Source organism: Arachis stenosperma, chromosome 10, assembly GCF_014773155.1.
Source record: "Arachis stenosperma cultivar V10309 chromosome 10, arast.V10309.gnm1.PFL2, whole genome shotgun sequence".
NCBI classification, from domain to species: domain Eukaryota; kingdom Viridiplantae; phylum Streptophyta; class Magnoliopsida; order Fabales; family Fabaceae; genus Arachis; species Arachis stenosperma.
In genome coordinates this window covers 124,792,261-124,813,891 of record NC_080386.1, presented here as the reverse complement: position 1 = coordinate 124,813,891, position 21,631 = coordinate 124,792,261, and the positions used below count along the sequence as shown (strand labels likewise).

Below are 21,631 nucleotides of genomic sequence, written 5' to 3'. Positions count from 1 at the left end.
GCACAATTCAGCCATGTTGTTATCTTCCCTACCGTCCTTTCAACAAGGTTTTTAATTTGTTTTAGAATGCTTCTATCATATAGTTTAATCCATGCCGTCACTTTGTCAATTATCCTATCTCTAAGTTAGATGACATGCTTGATGAATTACATGGTGCATGTATATTCACTAAAATTGATTTGAAAAGTGGGTATCATCAAATTAGAATGAAATCCAGAGATAAATAAAAGACTACATTTAAAACCAAATATGGGTTATATGAGTGGTTAGTAATGCCTTTTGAATTAACTAATACACATAGTACTTTTATGCGTCTAATGAACCATGTTTTGTAAGAATTTTGGGTAAATTTGTTATTGTTTATTTCGATGATATTCTCATTTATAACACTTATTTGAATGACCACTTGTGACATGTTTTAACTATTTTAGAAGTGCTTCGGAAAGAAAAATTATATACCAATCTTAAAAAGTTCACATTTTATATTGATAGAGTTATATTTCTTGATTTTTTTGTGAGTGCGAGTGGAATTGAGGTTGATGAGAAAAAAGTGAAGGTTATTTGTGAATGACTAACACCTAAGAATGCTTCTAAGGTAAGAAGTTTTCATGGTTTAGCTGGGTTTTACAGGAGATTTGTGAAAAATTTTTCTATCATTGCTGCACCTCTCGTAGAGGTTATCAAAAAAGATGTTGGGTTTAAATGGAAAAAGAAACAAGAGATTGCATTTCATACCCTAAAAGATTGTTGTGTTCTGCCCCTATTATTGTTTTACCTAACTTTGATAAAACTTTTGAGATTAAATGTGATACTTCTGGAATTGGTATAGGTGCTGTTTTGATGCAGGAAAAACGAGTCATTGCCTTCTTTAGTGAAAAGTTGAATTTAGCTCAGCGCAAATATTCAACTTATGATAAAGAATTATATGCTTTAGTTCGAGTTTTGAAAGTTTGGTAACACTACCTCTTATCTAAGGAGTTTGTGATTCACACGAATCATGAATCTTTGAAGTACCTAAGGGACAAGGTAAGTTTGATAAAAGACATGCTAAATTGGTAGATTTTATTGAGATATTTTCATATGTGATGGCCTTTAAACAAGGTAAAGAGAATGTAGTTGCTGATACTTTATCTAGGAGGTATGCTTTGATTACTACACTTACTTTTTAAGTTGTTAGGATTTGAATTTTTAAATGAGTTGTATGCAACTGATTTTGACTTTTCTGTTATTTATGCTTCTTGTGAACATGGTGCATTTAACAAATTTTATATACATGAATATTTTTTTTTTCGTAGTAATAGAATTTGTGTGCCTGTTTGTTCTATTAGGTAGCATTTGTTTTTAGAGACAGGACACAGAGACATGGATAGCACATCTTTAAAAAGTGTTTAAAAACAGAGACATGGACATTGAACACATTGTCATTGAGACAATTTTTCATAATTGTGTCTACTCTTTTACGAAGGATAATGATGGACACGAAATTTGGAAGAGAGACACAGACTTTTTTCATGAATTTTTTTGTCCATAGATATTTTTTATTATTCCACTGTTACCCTTCTTATTTTTTCTAATTGCGTTGTTCTCGGAAACGTACTTTCTTCTCCATGCTCTTTTTCTCTATCTCTACGTTCTTCTTCTTTCTTTTTTTTTTCAGGTACTCTTTCTTTTTTATAGAATTTTTTATTGGGTTAGATAATTCATTCCTTCTTATCGTTCTTACTTCAATATGATTTTAACCTTGTATTATATTATTTGATTTGTAATAAAAATAATAACAAAAATAATTAATTTTAAAATTTTTAAAAGATAAATATTATCAAAGATAAAAATGATCTTTTAAAATACTAAAAATAATTTATAAGTTGTAATTGATTTTATATAATTTAAAAAAAATTAGTTTTTTAAAAGAAAAATCAATTTTTAGAAAAAAATAGTTTTCTAAATAAAAATAGATTTTTATGTGCAAAAACTAATTTTTTTTCATGTAAAAATGGATTCTTTTTTAAAATTGATTTTTTATTTAAAATTAATTTAGCTTATTAACCTAAACGAAATTATTTATTAATCAAATTTAGATTTATTTTTTTTGTTAATATTAACCATATGTATTCCTACATATTAATAATAAATTTAAAAATAAAATAATTATATTATAAATTTTATTTTAATATAAATATTATTATATAATTTTTATTAAAATTTTTGGTCCCTTCAAACATTTTTTTTCAAGTTCTACTCTCATTTTCTATTAAATTAGTTTGTACTTGATGCAGAAAATTTAGAATCACATGGCTATTTTAGTCATTTCATATAATATTTTAGTATTATCCTTGTATATCCAAACATAATATTGGACATTACATTAGTGTCTTGTACATCATATCCAAACACAATACACAAAGAATAATTTTTAATGTCTCTGTCCTATTGTCTCTGTGTCAGTGTCAAATTCTGTTCTATCTTTAAAAACAAACGCTACCTTAGAGACTTACTTGTTCTAAAATCACATAATGGAGGGTTTGATGGGTTATTTTGGTGTGTATAAGACATTGAATGTGTTATCTGGATATTTTTACTAGACACATATGCGTAGGAATGTTGAAAATTTTTGTCTTAAGTGTATTATATGTAAATAGGCTAAATCTAAGTCTTTACCACATAGTTTGTATACTCCTTACCGGTTCCTGTGCATTCGTAGGTTGATATTTTTATGGATTTTGTTCTTAATTTGCCTCGAACTAGGAAAGGTAGAGATAGCATTTTTGTTGTGGTAGACAGGTTTAGTAAAATGTCTCATTTCATTGCATACCATAAAATTGATGATCCACAAATATTGTTGATTTGTTCTTTAGAGAGGTTGTGCGCTTGCATGGTATTCACCAACTATTGCTTCTGATCATGATGCAAAATTTGAGTCATTTTAGAAAAGTGTTATGAGATAAATTGGGCACAAAACTATTATACTCTATTACTTGTCATCCTTAGACTGATAGTTAAACTGAAGTAGTAAATAGAACATTAGAGACCTTAATAGATGTTGTTGTTAGTAAGAATCTAAAAATTTAGAAAGATTGTTTACCTTTTATTGAGTTTGCTTATAATAGAACAATTCATTCTTCTACAGGTTTTTCTCCTTTTGAACTTGTGTATGATTTTAATCCTTTAACTATTTTGGACTTACTACCTTTGTCTTTGAGTGATCTTGTTAGCTTGGATATAGAAGGTAAAGATGAAAATGTTAAAGCAATGTACTTAAAAGTACATAAGTTGATTGAAAAGAAAAATAGATTACCAGCTCAAAGGGTGAATAAAGGTCGAAGATAACTTGTCTTTAAACCTGATGACTGGGTATGGGTTCATTTGAGAAAGAAGATGTTTCCTATCCAAAAAAATTCAAGTTAGACCCTAGAGGTGATGGTCTATTTTAGGTACTCGAAAGGATCAATAACAATATTTACAAAATTAACCTTTCAAGTGAGTATAATATGTCAGCTACTTTTAATGTCTCTGATTCTTCCTTTTGATTTGGATGCAGACGAATCTTTTTCAGGAGTGAGGAAATGATACGAGCTCTATGGGACAAACTGAAAATTGTCATATATCAATTCGTTTAATTACAAGAGCAACAACTAAGAGAATAAAAGAATTACAAACGTAGCTAAATTATTTTTTCAAGAGATGCATCAAGAATTGGAAAGATAATGGTTAACGATTATGGAAAGCCAAACGTCTTACTATTTATAAGTTGTATTAAAGACTCTCGTTAGTCAAGTTGAATTAAATATGCATCACTTTTTTAATATTTATTTTAAAACTTATTTTATGTTTATTTTATCTTATTTTGTTTTGTTTGTTTTAGGCCCAATTATGATTTGACTCATTTTTATTTTAGTGAACTTATGAGTTAGGATTTTAATTTAAGAAATATAAAAATCTCTAAAATTTTATAGCTATTTTTTTTTAATTTTGATGAATGAAATTTTTTTTGAATTTTTTTAAGAAATTTAAATGTGAACAAGAGAAATAGAGTAATTTTCTTAGCTGTTGCATCAAAAAATTAAATTGAAGTAGAAGAGTTGCTTTCTTTTAATTTTCTATCTTATTACATTTCATATCAAATAGATTTTGGTATTATGCTTTTTGTTTTTTGCTTGGATCTCTTCCCTTTGATTTTTTGTTTTTAACTACTTAATGTTTAACCATTATGAAATAAAAAATATTTGGTGAAAAATAGTTATTGAAAAACAAAGAAATGTGGTGATATAATGCTTAAAATTGGAAGCATTCAAATCTATCTGACTAAAAAAAAAGTTACACTAAAATTTATAAAAAAAAAAGGTTACTAATAGTTTTTTTGTAATTAATAGTAGTTACTAAAACTAAATCTATAATTAATTCAGTTAAGATATTAAACTATTTAATTATTAATTTAACTGATGAATTTCTATTTGCTAGTTAAATTGTTTATTTTAAATTTATTTAAATATATATAAATTAAACTTAAATTTAGTTTATTAATATATAATTTATATGTCAAAATATCATAATAAATTAATAATGGTTACATTTCAACGGTTATGAAGTGTTGCTAAGACTTATTTATAAAAGGGATTGATTATACATTCAATTTGTATATTCTCTTTCTTTGAAATCAATATATATATATATATATATATATATATATATATATATATATATATATATATATATATATATATTGGTGTTTAAAAAAATGGTTTAGGTGACAGTCTTCTTTATTCTTTTAGCCTTTTAGGCACTAGTCGGTAGTCACATTATAAAGACAGAGAGAGACGATTAAACTATTATTTTTTAATCATAAAACTATAAAACACCGATAAATTTAACTATAAATAAATAAAATTAATTTTATATTTACGAAAGATAATTTTGTTAGTTTTTATGTCATAAAAATATATAAATATTAATTTTATTTAGAGTAATTATTTAAATTAGTTATTAAAATTTTTAAAATTTGTTATTTTAATTTTTTATATTTTAAATATATAAATAAATTTCTAACGTTTACTTTTTCTATTAGATAATATAAATTTTTTATTATTAATTAACGATGACTACTAATTTAGAACGTTAATTTATACACATAGTTGTTGTGTGTCTACGTGTGCAAATTAGACAAATTAATTCTTAGAATAAAATATGAAACAATCCTAAAAAAATTTAAACAATCTTAAAATAATTTTTGAAATATTTTAAAAATTTTAAAGCAATTCCTTCTAATATTTTTAATCGTTTTCAAAAATCTTGTAATATTTTTATTAATCATAATAATAAAATATTATTAAAAAATATATAATAAATAAAGAATACAAAAATAACAAAATTTAAATTAAACAATAATTTTATTTATTATCATTAAAATATCATAAAAAATAAAATTATTTAATCATTAATTTATAATATTTATATTGAGATGATGTAGAGACTATAATAATAACAAATAAAAAATAAATTTAAAAAAATATTCTTAAGTAAAAATGATATATTTTTGCTTGACATAAGTACTAACTTAGGTAGTATAAAAAACTTTAATTGCAAGTCTATTTTGTATAATATTACAACTACTAAATTTTAAAATTTTTAAAAACTCGAAACAGAATACTTGAATTTGTCAAGACGTTTCTTCTTTAAATATTGCAAAGTATTAAGAATTTCACATTGAGATTTTGTAAATTATCTATATTGACCTCGTAGTTAACCAAAACTTACAAATTTAAATTCATAGTTAACTTGGTTCGTACTGCATACAAATTTCATAGTATTGTTTTTATACATATTTGTACAAATATGTTCAATTGTTTATATAAAAAATTTTGATGTTAAATGGAAGTTTTTCTATCAAGGTAAGTCTTAAAGTGGTCCTTCAAGTTACACTCGAATTTTATAATAGTCCCTGAAATTAATAGTTACTCATATGCATCCCTGAAATTGCACTATGGAATTCAAAATCGTCCTTCAAGCATTTTCTGTCAACTAAGCGCCATTGGAAAGCTGAGGTGGACTCCCTTTTGACATGTTGGCAAGCCCATAACGACATAATATTTGGTTTGGTGCCTAATTTGGGCCAAACGACGTTGTTTCATGGGCAGAAGCTTATGATCATTCACTCAATATTTTCTCTCCCTTCTAAAACAGAAACACAAACTTTTTCCTTCAAAACTCTCTCTTAATTAGCGCTTGCTCTGAGTGACATTGTTGCAACATCTTCCTTCAAAACTCAACTGATCTCGACAGTTGGTTTTTTCGTCGTCGTCGTCGTTTGCGAAAAAAAGAATTAGGTAGAGCACCTATACTTACTGTTATTGACTATATGTTTTCAATCTTTACAGATTGATTTATGGATTCATCTTAATATCGATAAGAATTCCTATGCATTTTCACCTATTTTTACAGTTGCAAGTTTTCGAATTCAATATATATTATATTGTTAGGATTGGGGTGATTGTTGTGAAATTGGTACTTTGAATTTCATTATTGTTGTTATCACCGTTGTCACTAGTGTTGTTTCCTCCACTTTCATCATAGCTTCTGCTTTATTATTATTGCCTCTTCTACTTCCTACATAGCCGTTGCTGCAAATCTCCTCCCGCTCCAAGCCAGCATCACTTGATCATCTGTAAAACTTATAGAATATTGATTAGAGTGTAGATTTTTTGAGCTCCCAAATGTGTTGCTCGAACTAGCTATAGCCATTAAATTTGAAGATGGAAAGGAGAAGGTTTGCGAGGTTAGAGAAGAGAAGAAAAGAGATGTAGATAGCGGTTTTCAATTTTGGGGTTAGGATTTTTAAAATTGATTCAGGAACTAAATTGCCATCAAAATATTTCCTCCTCCACATCACTTATCAATTATTTTGCCAAAGTGTTAAAAGGGAGCTAGTTCACTTCAGCTTTTCGATGGTGTCTAGTTAACGGAAAATGCTTGAAGAACGACTTTGAATTTCGGAGTGCAACTTTAGGGATACATATGAATTTATGGACTATTATGAGATTCGAATATAATTTGAAGGACTACTTTGAGAAGCTTACTTCTTTTCGTATTTTTTCAAACAACACTAGCTTATTTTTTTATTTATCATTAAAGAATAATCATAGAATATGAAACCTATAAATTAAATTAATATCTTGCGTGATAAAAAATATGGGCTCATTTATTTTAAATAATTTTATTTTGAAAATAGTGTCTTTTTAAAATTAATTTATAATTATTTTAAAAATATATAAAAAATTTGTATATAAATAATTAAATTTAAGATAATAGACTGAAAATATTAGAAATTAAAATTTGTTAATTTAAAAATAATTATATATAAATAGTTTAAAAGGAGTATTTTGTCATTTTTTATTTTTTTTAGGTATTTTTTGAAACTTTTTAAAATTTTCTGAGATTGATTTGTTCAAATGGCGGATATTCAATGACTATGTATGCGAGTTAATGTTTAATACCAGCACTCATCGTTAGTGACTAATAAAAAACTATATTAACTAACAAAAATAAATATTAAGAATTATTTTGTCAATTTAAAAATTTTAAAAATTAAAGTGTGTAATTTTAAAAATTTCAAAAATTGATTTGAATCCTTATTCTTTTATTTATGTATAAATTTATCGTTATTCTAAATTTTTATGATAAAAATGACCATTTTTCGGTTTTTTACCAGTACAATGTTAAATAGAAATTGATAGTTTATTTGAGAGAAAATAAATATATAATAAATAAATTTTTTTAATTTATGATTTTTCAAAAATAAAAAAATAATTTTCTTTGGAGTGGTGTTGGAGCCACTAGCAAGAAGCTAAGCTAGTGCTGAGGAAGAACAAGAAAATGTGCGATGGCTTCAGTGTGTTGTTTCACTTCATCACTTGTTCCTCTACATCGCCCCATTCATCAATTCTCTTCATTTCTCACAATCCCAAATAACAAAAATACATCTGCAACTGCAACTGCCATTGTTCCTTCAACCTCAATGAAGAACTCAAAGACCGTGTGGATATGGACCACTACCCAGCACGTCATGACTTCTGCTCTTGAGAGAGGATGGAACACTTTCCTCTTCTCCTCTCCCCATCAAAACCTTGCTCACCATTGGTCCTGTATGTCTTCTCTTTTTTTAGGGTTTTACCAATTGCACTTCATATCACCTGAATAATACACTACTATCTAAGTATATCTTTTACTAATTTTCTATTGATTTATAGTTTGATATTAGGTTGATTTAGTCGTTACGGTTGGATTGTAGCAATATATACAGTTTATCAAGAATTCTGACAAATTGGATTGTTGATTCATTGGAATTTCTTGTGGAGTTAAGCTAGCAGAGTTGTTGTAATTTCCTAGAATAGTATGCAGCCTTTCCCTGCAATCTGAGATGTTGTTTCTAAGATAATTTAAACTTTTCACCTTCACGTCACGAAGCAGCATCAACTTTTCTGTAGTTCAGAGGCTTGCCTTGAATACGTACTCAGATGGTTGTGTAGAAAAATGTTTTGATTGAAATTAGTTCTCTTTCTGCTTTGTTTATGCTTTGATCCAGAAGAGTACCATAATTGTTTTGTATGTTGTTGGTGGTGAGTACAATGGAGTTTGAGTTATGGTGAAGTGGATATCGATGACATGTCTAATTTGATGAATTTTGAATTTTGGCCATGCTGGAGGTACAGCCGTTGCAGTAATATTCCCCCTTTTTGTTGGTGAAGGAGAGATTTTGGATGGACAAGGTAAAAGGGTAGCCTCAGTCATTGATGTTTCGACTCCAGAGGAACTAGAGCGCCTTAGACCTGAGGATGAGCAATCAGAGAACATTGTAGTTAATCTGTTGGATTGGCAGGTATGTTTGTTTTTGCATTCTTCTCGAAGAATTTTGATGAAATGTATTGTTTCCAAGCATCTCTTCATCCATTGACCATTTTTTCTATTGTTCATATGCTGATTAGCTTTGCAAGATAGCATGATATGTTTCTGCATGGCCCCATACTATCTTTTAAATGCATAATAATAGTTTGTAATTTGTTTTCTATAATCAATAATTGACATTTATTATTAATAACATATAAATGCTAATTTTCCTTGTATGCAATTAGGTAATACCTGCAGAGAATATAATCGCCGCATTTCATAACAGCCAGAAGAGAGTGTTTGCGATCTCCAACAGTACATCCAAAGCCAAGATTTTTCTTGAGGTAGGTAATATACTTGGGAGACTAATGAAGTAGACTTTTTTAATTGTCAAAGCTCATGTAACCAGATAATGTATAGTTCTCTTGTTTTTCTTCCTGCTTTCTCCTTATAGTTGCACCCTTTGAACTTTGTAGGCACTTGAACATGGTTTAGATGGAATAGTCTTAAAAGTAGAAGATGTCGAACATGTTCTTGAGCTAAAGGTAATCTACACACAGGTGAAGTTTCTTGACTTGAGTCATGCAGCTTGACCTCTTATATCAGCTTGGAACTGTCAGGAATATTTTGACAAAAGAGCCGAAGAAAGCAATCTACTGAGCTTGACCAAAGCCACCGTGACACGCATTCAGGTGGCTGGAATGGGGGATCGTGTTTGTGTAGATCTTTGCAGTCTTATGAAACCTGGTGAAGGACTTATGGTATGCATCCATTTCCGCTGTAAAATAATTTTTTTGGCTAGTCTAGTGTGGCGGCCTTTCTTATTGGTAAAATATCTTTTGCAGGTTGGATCTTTCGCTAGAGGATTATTTCTTGTTCACTCAGAATGCTTGGAATCAAATTATATTGCAAGCAGGCCTTTTCGGGTGAATGCTGTAAGTCGCTTTTTAATCTTGGAAAAAATGTATTCCTCACCTTAGACCTTGGATAAGATTAACTACCTATAACCAAAATTCGCAATAATGGAGCGGCGATGCGAAATCAACGATTAAACCTGATTGGGAAAAGGTTTCTGTCACGATGTCTGTAATTATCACCATTTACACTGAAATGTGAATAACTGGATCTAGTATTTCGTTAACTTATTTATAGAAGTTAATAAGCATAAATCCGAAATAGTTTTAGTGATTTGAAAGCATTGGAAATGCATGTAGATTATATTTATTGCTATGCGCATGCTTGTAAAGGTTTTTTCATAGATGGAACTTCAGAGTTTGTTAATTTTTCTTTTCTTGTAAATTTTGAATTTGGTAATATCTATTTTACTTTGCACTAAATCAGTTCATTTACTTTTCAAAGAAGATTTTGGTGAAACTTTTATTCCAACTGTATTTAAGTTTTGATCGATTTCTTTCCCCTTTCTCATGATATTTGAATGTAACTTATGTGTTCAGGAAGTGTTAATAAAAAGAAACTGATAGGAGATAAGTTAGTTATTCATCTGGTAGCTGAAACTATTCAAATGTTTCATGCCTCATTTTGTTCACTAAAATCAGCATATGTATGCTTAATGTGTTTCAGTCTCCGGTTTAAAATGTTAACTGTGATTCGAAACTAGTTTTATGGAATCCTTTTAACCAATTAATTCGCATAACAGGGACCAGTACATGCCTATGTTGCTGTTCCTGGAGGAAGAACGTGCTACCTGTCAGAACTGAAATCAGGAAAAGAAGTTATTGTAGTTGATCAGCAGGGCCGGCAACGAGTCGCAATTGTCGGGCGTGTTAAGATAGAGACTAGACCGCTAATCCTCGTGGAGGCAAAGGTTTGCAGTTTTTCTTATAATGTTTCGACTGCAACTTCTTTAATGAGTTTGTGACTGTTTTAAGGAACCATCTTTGAAGCCTTTAATTGTTGGTAGCCTATTTAAAATTGCATCATCACTTAATTACTTGTTCAGCCTCAATCTTTCTTTCGATCATAGATCTTAACAGAAGACACAGTTCCACTTTAATTTTCAAATAGCTGATTGATAATTGTTTTATACAAACTATACTTTATAAACGATTACATGTATACTATACTGTTACTATGAGTTTCTCATTACTTATCCCGCTTTCATAGCCATTAATAAAAATCTGAAAGATAGCCTTAATGAGTAGCATTAAAAAAATAATAAAGATAAAAGATTGGATATTCAATGTGAAATCTGCATTTAGTGTTGTCTTCCATTTGGGAAATATTTGATATCTATAACCACGATTCATTGCTCTGATAGATCCATATATGAAAACTCAGAAGTTGAAGATACAACCAGGGACGGATCCAGAAACGATATTATGGGAGGGCCAATAACACATATAATATTAAAAATTATGTAAAAAAATTATATAATATAAGATGTATTACAAAAATATATTGACAAAGAATATATTTTAAAGTAAAAAGAAATATGTGTATACTTTTTACTAACGAAATGGTCGATCATAAAATTCACCGATAATAGAATTTGTGTAAAATTTTTCAGTAATTTTCTTTTCAATATAATTAAAAGAAAATTATCAAGAAATTCATCTTTTATTTTGTTTCTAAGTTCTTTTTCACAATATTCATAGTTGAAAAAGATCTCTTAATTGTAGCAGTAGAAACAGAGAGAATTAATACCAAATGAATAAAAAAAGACGGCTATAAGAAGAAAAAGAATTCACTTTATGATATTTGAAATTTTTTATTTAATTAAAAAATATTAGTAATAATATATTTTTCAAATTTCTTTAATATTGTTACTTACTTTTTAAATATTAAAAATTATTAATATTTAAATTAGACTGAATTTTTATTTATACTAGACTAAATACTAAATATTTTTTTTAAAAAAATTAAATTATACATAATAACTTATTACTCTTAAAAAAAGTTGGGGGGGCCGAGGCCGCCACTCGCCCTCCCTTATATCCGTCCCTGGATACAACCACCATTCTTTTTTTTCTTGTGATATATTGGTCACAAAATATAACACTAAAACTTCTCTTTTGGATCAAAAACTTCCTGAAATTTGAACTAACATTAGAAATTTAGAATAAGTGAAGACAAGCACTCAAAGCACAAGCGTTTTTAAAAGGCATTAGTTGAGTGGAAGAGATGATTATCATTCACAGCAGAGTAAATAGTAGTTACATTACAACTACACTAGTTAAGTAGAATATCTAATTACGTATACTAATATTTTGTAGAACAAAAATGTTGTTTGTATACTAAAATCAACCACCAAGTATTTGTGTATAAATATATGTAAATTCATTTTTAATGTGTATTTTGTATTTCAATGTATATTCTACATTGGAGGCTGATTTTGGTGTCTAATTTTAGTATGGTTTTTTATAGAATGGGTATGTATTAGCTATGTCATTTAACTGTCTTTAGGTATATTCCAAATTATGGTTATTCACTGTGTGGCAACAAGTTGCAAAAAGCTTCAATTGTGTCATGTGAACAACTCAAATGCAAAATTTTGACATAAATAGACGGAAAAAATCTTGCCTTTAAGGCCCCATGCTAAAAGAGCATTATTAAGCTATCTTATGATTCTTTAGTTTCTGTTCTGATACTGCGCCGAGACATTGATATGGTAAACAATTGCGCTGTTCCAGAGAGACTCAGATAGTCAAACTGTCAGCATCCTTTTGCAGAATGCAGAAACCGTAGCCTTGATTTGTCCGCCGCAAGGTAATTCAGTTTGTTTTCGTTTTTTTTTTTCTATCTTTTGTTTCTTATTTTTATTTCCCACCCTAAAATGTTATCTGCTGCCCTATCTAGGTGAAGCCCTGTCAAAAACAGCTGTTCCGGTGACATCACTCAAAGTCGGAGACGAAATTCTGTTACGAGTGCAAGGAGGGGCTCGGCATACAGGAATAGAGATTCAAGAATTCATAGTTGAGATCTGAAACAAATAAACAATGTATTCATATTCAAATGAATGAAATGATGGTTTTTCATTCCCTTTGTGAATTTTTGTTGTTACATTATCATCAGCAGGGGAGGAACTAGAAGCAATTGGTTTTGCCGGGTGGCGAACCAAGCAGCGAAAGGGTGCACCTCTGAGTTCCAAGACATGGAACGGTTCAGGCCTTGATCAAGAGTGTTATGAAGCTGAGAGTTAACAGATTGTTACAGGCTATTACATGCTTTATACCTTCATCAATCATCATGATTTTAATGTTACAAAAAAATGTGTTAGTAAATAATTTCTTAGAAAAAGTGTATCTTACGCCTGAAACTAGAAGCTCGTTTTTATTTATTTATTGATTTTAGTTTACGAGTATCATATATATTTATACAAAAATGTTATGTGTATACTAAAATTAGCTTATACGTTTATATATAAATACGTATTTAATTTATTTTTAATGTATATTTTATATTCTAAAATGTATTTTATACTAATGTACCTAGCACAGATGATAGTTATATTGTGTTTAATGAGAGAAACAAATGTAGAAAACACCGACGACATATAAATTTCAAGAGTTAAGTCTAAAATCTGCCTAATTAAAACGTTTTTATGTGTACAAAACAATGTTAGATAAAAGAAAGATGTATAAGCTAGAGAAACTAGAGAAAACATTTTAAAAGTAAAAAAATTTTTCAATGCATTTCAAAAAAGAGAAACTGAACTTGCTCTCCCAATTCATCAATATCTTATCCAATAGTGGAGGAGATAGAATGAATTGATGCAGTGTTTAAGAGTAAGAAAGCACAAATAACATAACTCCATGTTTAAAAACACTTAATCAAGTCACCAAAAAAAAAAAAAAAACACTTAATCAAACGACACCAAGAAATTAAAGAAAATCCCATATCATCATCAGTCTTTGGATATAGATAAATGAACGACAAATAACAAATCAAAAAAGTCTTTGGTTAACCACAGTCCTAGAAATTTCTGAGGTCCTTATTTGAGTTATTTCTATATTTATTATTAGAGAAAAAAATAAATAAGTCTTTTATTTTTTATTTATCATGAAAACAAAATAAACCTTTTACAAAATTAAAATATAAATAATTTTCTGACTTCTGTAAATAATAAGAGACAAAAACTCTTTTAGTGATAATTTAATCTTGTACGAAAGAATTTATGTGCCTCCAAATCACAAAAGTCAGAGATTTATGTATAATTAAGTTTGATAAAAAATTTATTTGTTTTCGAAATAAAAATAAAAAATTTATTTATCTTTTTTTCTATTTATTATTTATTATTTTCTATATATAATAAAATAAGGTAACTCCCTGCAGTTATTTTTATTCAACGTCTTTGATCAATTGCAACATTAGGCCTTGCTGGTGTTGATGAAGTTGAAGCAACATGAGCTTGGTGGTGGTGGTTGAGGTGGCACGGCGAAGCCTGAAAGCGAGTGGGCACGCTGGTCCTGGAAGCAGAAGCAGAAGAAACAAGACCATACTTGTTGGAGTTAGTATTAAGACGAGGAGGAGGAGGAGGAGGAGGAGGAGGAATTGGAAGAGGTGAGGCTTCTTGAGGGAAGTTGATGATGGATTGAACAACTGAATCCATGGTAGGTCTCATGGAAGGGTTGAAGCGGAGGCAGCGAGAGGCCAACTTAAGTGCCTTAAGGGAAGCCTTTGCAGAGTAATGGCCATAAAGCCTTGGGTCAATGAGGAGTATATGGCTGTTCCTTCCATTGTCCCTTATTAAGGGCAGTGCCCATCTCACCAAGTTCATCTCACTATGTGCCCTTTGTCTGTCTATCACCTTCCTTCCTGTCACCATCTCCAGCATCACCACTCCAAAACTATACACATCACTCTTCGCACTCAAGTGCCCTGTACGTATTTAATTGATTTTAGTATACACTTAATATAGTTTTAATATAGTTTAACATGTTCTGTGTATTTCTTATTTTTATCTATTTGTTTTTCTTTTATTAAATTATAAAACAGAAAATAAAAATATAAAAATATAAACCAAATGCATCCGAAGTGTCCTTAATTTTGTTAAGAAAAATTTTTGAAAGTTAATACTTTTAGTATTTTTTGTTATTATTTGACTAACACAAATACTAAATTATTTTTAACAAATAAATTTTATTAATTAATGTATACAAATTTCAAAAAATGTGAATGCAAATTATATTAATTCATGTGTACAAATTTTAATAAATATAAGGATAAATTATATATTTCTTATATATAAAATTCGTATAAATATGAATAAAAATTATTATTGACTAAATACTAGTAAAAAATAATAATATTAACTGACCATGTAACATTATTATTTTGTTAATAAAATAAGGTAACTAACCATTCATGACATATTCTGGGGCAGCATAGCCATGGGTTCCCATGACTCTAGTTGATATGTGAGTTTTATCTCCCTCAGGTCCATCCCTTGCAAAACCAAAGTCCGATAGCTTTGCATGGAACTCCTTAAAATTAAAAGGAAATTAAACATATGAGTTGTTGTGTGGATTAAATACAAATATATAATTATTGATTGATATATATATATATATTTACCTTGTCCAAGAGAATATTAGAAGTCTTGAAGTCTCGAAAAATAACTGCATTCTTATTCTGAGTCTTCTCATGAAGATATGCAAGTCCCTTTGCAGCATCAAGCATTATTCTCACTCTGATGGACCATGGAAACACCACAGCTCCTGATGGATCATGCATATAAACAAACATTATATTCTCAATTAATTAATTAAATTGCTAACAGTTAAGTCCCAATGTATTGAGATTCACATTTTATACTAATTTAATTCTTGAGATTCTATTATTCTAATTACACTATTTTAATCTCTCAGATTTTTTAAAAAAATGCACTAAGTTAATTAATTTTTCGGAGCAATATATCACATGTAACGAAAAAGAAATTAGGACTAATTTGATGTATTTTTTTTATTCTAAAAAAATAAAATAATACAATTAAAATATTAAAAATTAACTTGATGCACAGTTAATTTAAAAAACTATTGTAGAACTACTTAAGTCTAAATTAGTAACAGTTAAACTTCAACATGGTATTTGAGATTAACGTTTTGTACCAATTTAATTTTTGAGATTCTAATTATACTATTTTAATTGCTCAATTTGAAAAAAAAAAATACACACTAAGTTAATTAGTTCCTCAAAGCAATATATCACATTTAATGAAAAAGGAGTTAAGATTAACTTGATGCATTTTTTTCGAATTAAAAAAAATATAAAATAGTGAAATTAGAATATCAGAAATTAACTTGATGTACTGTTAATTTTAAAAATCACGGTAGAACTTATCAAGAATAAATTACTAAATTACTTATTATTATTATACTCTTTATTTCATGTATATTGTGAAACAACAACAAGAAGAGGAAGAAAAATTATTGTACCACAAAGAAAAGTTTCGAAACAGGTTTTAAAAGAGTTCTAATCAATGCATTCATAGAAGTGATAATTATATTATATGCTACATATATACATTAACATTAACTGAAGCCCTTACCATTTTCAATCCACATATTATCAACAAGGTATATATCTATCTGAATTAAGTTATTAACATATAACAACCTCATAAACATAAATTTACATTTGATTTAAAGAAAACTATGAATCTCAGTTTTTAAAAAATTAATGTAATAATATTTGTATGCTATCACAAGGACAAAGAGTGTGTTTCTCATTCTCAATATAGGATAGGAAGGAGTGTTATTAGCTTGTTTTCTTAGAGGAGGAAATAATAATTTTGATTTTATATAAAGAATGATAAGCTAAGATTTACTTTTAATTTTTACTCTGTCTTAAATAAAACGCAAATCATATATAGTGTATATATAAAAGGAAATTAATATTTATGAAGTACCTAACAAATATACATATATGTACAATATATATTATCTATTTATAATATTTAAGCATTTTAATAAGTAAAAAGATTGATTAGAATTATATAATTAAAGAATTATGAAAGTGCTACATAGAAGATGTATATACATTTACATGGCTATAACAGGAATAGAAGTTTTATGAACACATCAAAATCTCGATATTAAGATGTGACATCAAAGCTGCATTAGTTCTTGGAGTTAAAGAAACAAAAAAAAAAAAAAAAAAGAAAGAGACAATAATGATCATAATTCTTTTTCTCTGCACTCCAATAGTGTAGATTTTTTTAGTATCTTAAAATGAACATGTGCTGAAATAACAAACTTCTTATTGTCATGAGATTAAAACCAATAATGGTTTGTTCATAAATTTTTGTTTGATTTGAGTTAAAAAAAAGGAAAAGATTTAAAAAAATAAAATGAACTTCTATATATATACACACTCCTTTTTATTTTTTTTTTTTCATAATTAGATAGCTATTATTCTATTAAGTATTAACTCTCAATGAAAAAAGAGAGTAGTAGTTAAAGCTAAGATACTGTAATTTTATTCAAGAAATCTTATATATATAGTTAAACAAAATAAATCGAAGCCAATATAATCAGTATGTTTGATAAATAATCTAAACAAATAAGGTAATTAGCATGCAAATAATAAATCAAACATGTATTATATATAGATAGATGAGAAACAAACAACTCTTTAATAATAATAATAACCAGAAATAATATATAGACTTACTCCTAAAGAGATGGGATTCAAGGCTTCCACGAGGCATGAACTCATAAACAAGCAGCATCTTATCATCTTCATTGCAAAATCCAATTAGTTTCACTAAATTTGGGTGCTTTAGCTGACTCAGATAGTTTACTTCAGCCTGCCATGTACACAACCATCTATCACTCAAAACACTCTCATAGTTTAAAAACATATATTATATATCATAAACATTTTGCAACACTATAAATGAAAGAATAAAAAATAAAAAGAAAAATTTCTTAGGTGCTTTTTATGGGGAAAACTCAAATACAAATTGAAAGCATGGATATATATATATACAGAAGTGTATGCATATATGAGATAAAAAAATTTATTTTGATTAGGAAATTATTTTTTTGATTAATTTTTAAAATAATTTTTTATTCTAGATTTTAAATTCTAAATTTTAAATTCTATATTAAAATTTATAAATTTTCAAAAAAATTTAAAATTTGGTTTTATAATAAAAAAATTAATATTGACTAATTAAAACTTGATTCCGTATACTTATTCAAATAATTGATGATGAATATAATATAAATTGAAATGAAAAATATATAATTGAGTTAGTTGATAGTGATCATACGAGCCATTCTTGATGGCCTTGAAGACCGAATTGGTTTAGAGATTTAATCGCAACAGGAATCCCCATTCCAGGTTTTGTTGGAGTCATAGCATCATCTCTACTAAGCCATCCTTTGAAGACACTTCCAAATCCTCCTTCACCAAGAAAATGCTCTCTCTTGAAATTTTTTGTTGCCAACTTTAGCTGTTTGTATGTAAAACTTTTTGGATTAACCACGCTTTCTTCATCAATTATTACTATAGGAGTAGTGATGCTGGATCCACCAGGCCCATGAAAATTTGGTGAATTGCTTGGAGTTGATGATATGGGATCAATAATTTTCTCCTCTATTCCTGGATTTATTTTATGAGAGATCGAATTATTCACAAGTTAAATCACTTGGAAAATAAATTAAAATTAAAATTACATATATGCAAAGTGTTAAGAGTTTAGGGTTGCTAGCTAGGGTTGTGTAGAACATTAGAAGTAGAATTTTTTTTTCCTCTATAATCTATATCATTTGTTTCTCTTTATTTGGTGTTGTATTAGGATTTGTTTATATGGAAAACTTTTAGAGTTTTTGAACCAAAATCAATATAAGGTTTACAAAGTTCTCATATTTACATTATAGGTATATTAATTTTCAGTCACTAATATATATAATGCAACTATAAGAATGTCTTAAACCTTAATTGTATGATAATTATAAAAATAAAATTATTCACCTAGCTAGCTAGTATCATTGATTTTGAACAGGGAAATCCTACATGGACTAAGTGCTTTTTGTGTATATATATATTAGACTTACTTAGAATGAGGCATATAATATATAATTTCCTTTTTCTTTTCGTTTTTTGACTATGTAATTTCTTTTAGTGAGAGGAATAATTAATTATAGAAAATAAATTTAAACTCAAAATTGCATAAACTTTGAATAATTTATAGTGTTAGACAATTCATATATTATTATGCTTCTTTTTTAAGAATTCATGTCTTTTTAGTAAAGGTTTTTATGATATACTGCTCTCATTTTAGTTATTCTTATCAACTTATAATGATAAGTTAATAATTTCTTAATATAATATACTTGATGAACTTTATAAGACACTAATTTTATGTAATTAAGAAGGAAATATAATATAATTGATATTACTCCTCTATTCCATATTTTTTACTTAAAAATTTCACATAGGTCAAAGTCAAATAATGAAATTTAAAGTTCATTTTTTAAATTAAAAAGAGAATTTATTAAAAGCTAAGTTGGGTCAAAATAATCAATTTTAATATATTCCTTTTTGACATTGGACATTATTATATAAAAGAAAAAAATTAAGAAGGAAAGATAAAATAAAATTTGTGATTCACAGTTAGTATAAACACAAAAGTGAATATAAATAATATTTATTTATTAAAATCAAGAATGAAGTATTTTTTGGTGTTAGTATTTGTGCTAATTAAAAATTAAAATGATCTTTATATATCACAAACTCTAATCCAACAACACTGCCAGCATTATATTGCTACAGATTCAAAAATGGATTTGCTTAAGTTAATTATTAGGGGATGCCAGCAATGGTTTTGAGTTATTTTTAGGGTTTAGAAAGGATGAATGATTAAAAGAAGAGAACAAAAAGAAGGGTTAGAGAAGAAGAGTAGTTGTGAATTAGATAGAAAAAAATAAACATAGATATTTTATAACTGTTATCTAGATTAATTTTTTATTAATTTAATATTGATGATAATTAATTATAATAAGAGTATATAAAGAGTATGTAAAGTTAATTATAAAATATTTTTTTAAAAAGAATATTAGTTTTTCTCACTTTAAAAATTTTAAATAAATAAAAAAATACAAAAAAAGTTTTGTAATTAACAATATATACTTTTTATTTACTCCTATTATAATTAATTATTATCAATATTAAACTAATTAAAAATAATCTAAATAACAATAGCATACTTTAGAAATGATAATATTTTTATATAATATTACCAGAAACATTTTTTAGCATGAAAAAGAGAAAATCAACCATAATTTTAATTTTTTAAATTAAATATTAAGAACTAAAATAATATTTAATATTAAAATAATTGTGTCACATTATATGTTACTTTGAAATAAGTCAAATGAGGTTGAAGACATCAATAAAAATAGAATATTTAGGTATTTTTATATTTAATATTTTATTAGTTTGATAAAACTGGAAAAATGGAGAGACATAGAAAGAAATTGATTTCGCAAGATATGAAAAAAAAGCACATCACCTCTTTTGGGTTTTATTTAGTGAATCATATATATGCCAACCTTAAAAAATAGAAAGGAAAAAAAAAGAAAAAGAAAGAAATTTAAAAGAATACCATCTGCTTTATATTTGTGATCACTCGCAGAATCTTTTGCTTTTGATCTCAAGATCAGTGTCATGCAACCAAACCAAAGTTTGAGTTTTCTTTTAAGCCCTAAATCATCTTCATCACCTTTCTTCTTTCTTTCCTTTGATGAATTTCTTCTCGAATTATTCAAGACTACTCCACCCATTGAGAGTTCCTTGAAACTTGCCATGTCTTCATATCCACCCAAAATCAAAGACATAAAAAAATAATTAAAAAAAATAGAACAAATTAAACCAAGAATGGAAAAGTGCACCCATCAATCATTAAGAGCTAGTAACAAAACATAAAAACATTATGGGTTAAATATTCATATGAAAAATAAAACATAAATGGAAAGATAGGAAAGAGCATCACCAAAGTGAGGTTGAGTCGAAATGAGAGACAATTATTGAGGGAAATGGAATCTGTAATAAGCTCCCACCATTGACGAGTGTATGAAAGAAATGGATGTAATTAAATTAAAACAATTACTGTGGTCTAAGGAGAGTCTTGTCATTATTAGGATGAGTTAAATGAGAGAGAGAAAAAAATATATGAAAAGGAGAGAGAGAAAATGGAAAAATATCTAGAACTTTTTTTTAATATAAGTGAAAATTGCTTAATTATTAGAGAGAAATAAAATATTATTTTGTTGATTATAATATTGTTCTTTTCAAAATACTAAAAACTCAAACATGAGTTCTAATAATATCTAGTCAACGGTTATGAAAGAATAAGTGTTAGGATGGATGTGATTAAGTAGTGGTAAGAAAAATATTTTTTTGATATAAAAGATTTTTTTAAAAAAAACTTAGTGTGTTTGATGAATTTTTTAAGTAAAAGTAAAAAAATTCAAAAATTCAAAATTTTTTTAAAAAATTTATGATTCTCATTTTTTTAAAATATTTTTAATTTTAAAAAATATTTTAACATAATAAAAAAATTAAAAATATTTTAATATTGTTGTATGAAAACAAAATTAATAAATAAAAATATATTTTGTACGAGACATATAAATATTAATTTTTTTATTGTTTTAGATATCTTTTAAAAAAAAATACTTATTAACAACTTACCCAAATAAGTTTTAAGTATGGAAGAGTAATTTTTAATTAGTTAATATTAGTTAAATTTTTTATTATAAAATTTAATTTTTTAACTTTCATTTTT

General features: G+C 27.2%; 2 protein-coding genes across 3 annotated transcripts; one reads left to right on the top strand and one right to left on the bottom strand.

The window, feature by feature from the left end:
- Positions 1 to 7,828: 7,828 nt before the first annotated feature.
- Positions 7,829 to 13,194, top strand: LOC130956154 (uncharacterized). 2 transcript variants are annotated; one of them, XM_057883192.1, is made up of 10 exons: positions 7,829 to 8,135; positions 8,703 to 8,869; positions 9,123 to 9,221; positions 9,354 to 9,422; positions 9,498 to 9,638; positions 9,723 to 9,812; positions 10,535 to 10,702; positions 12,528 to 12,603; positions 12,694 to 12,809; positions 12,913 to 13,194. In XM_057883192.1, exons 1-10 carry the CDS (start codon positions 7,874 to 7,876, stop codon positions 12,922 to 12,924), a joined length of 1,200 nt encoding a protein of 399 aa, XP_057739175.1. In that variant the 5' UTR covers positions 7,829 to 7,873; the 3' UTR covers positions 12,925 to 13,194. The 2 variants fall into 2 exon arrangements, with proteins under 2 accessions (XP_057739175.1, XP_057739174.1); XM_057883191.1 differs by having other exon boundaries at positions 12,910 to 13,194.
- Positions 13,195 to 14,179: 985 nt separating this feature from the next.
- On the bottom strand, positions 14,180 to 20,651 carry LOC130957638 (serine/threonine-protein kinase BIK1-like). The gene is made up of 6 exons (XM_057884488.1): positions 20,450 to 20,651; positions 18,113 to 18,444; positions 17,509 to 17,644; positions 15,412 to 15,554; positions 15,197 to 15,320; positions 14,180 to 14,715 (listed from the first exon to the last, which is right to left on the bottom strand). The coding sequence occupies exons 1-6, from the start codon at positions 20,649 to 20,651 to the stop codon at positions 14,180 to 14,182; spliced, it is 1,473 nt and encodes a 490-aa protein (XP_057740471.1).
- Positions 20,652 to 21,631: the final 980 nt, after the last annotated feature.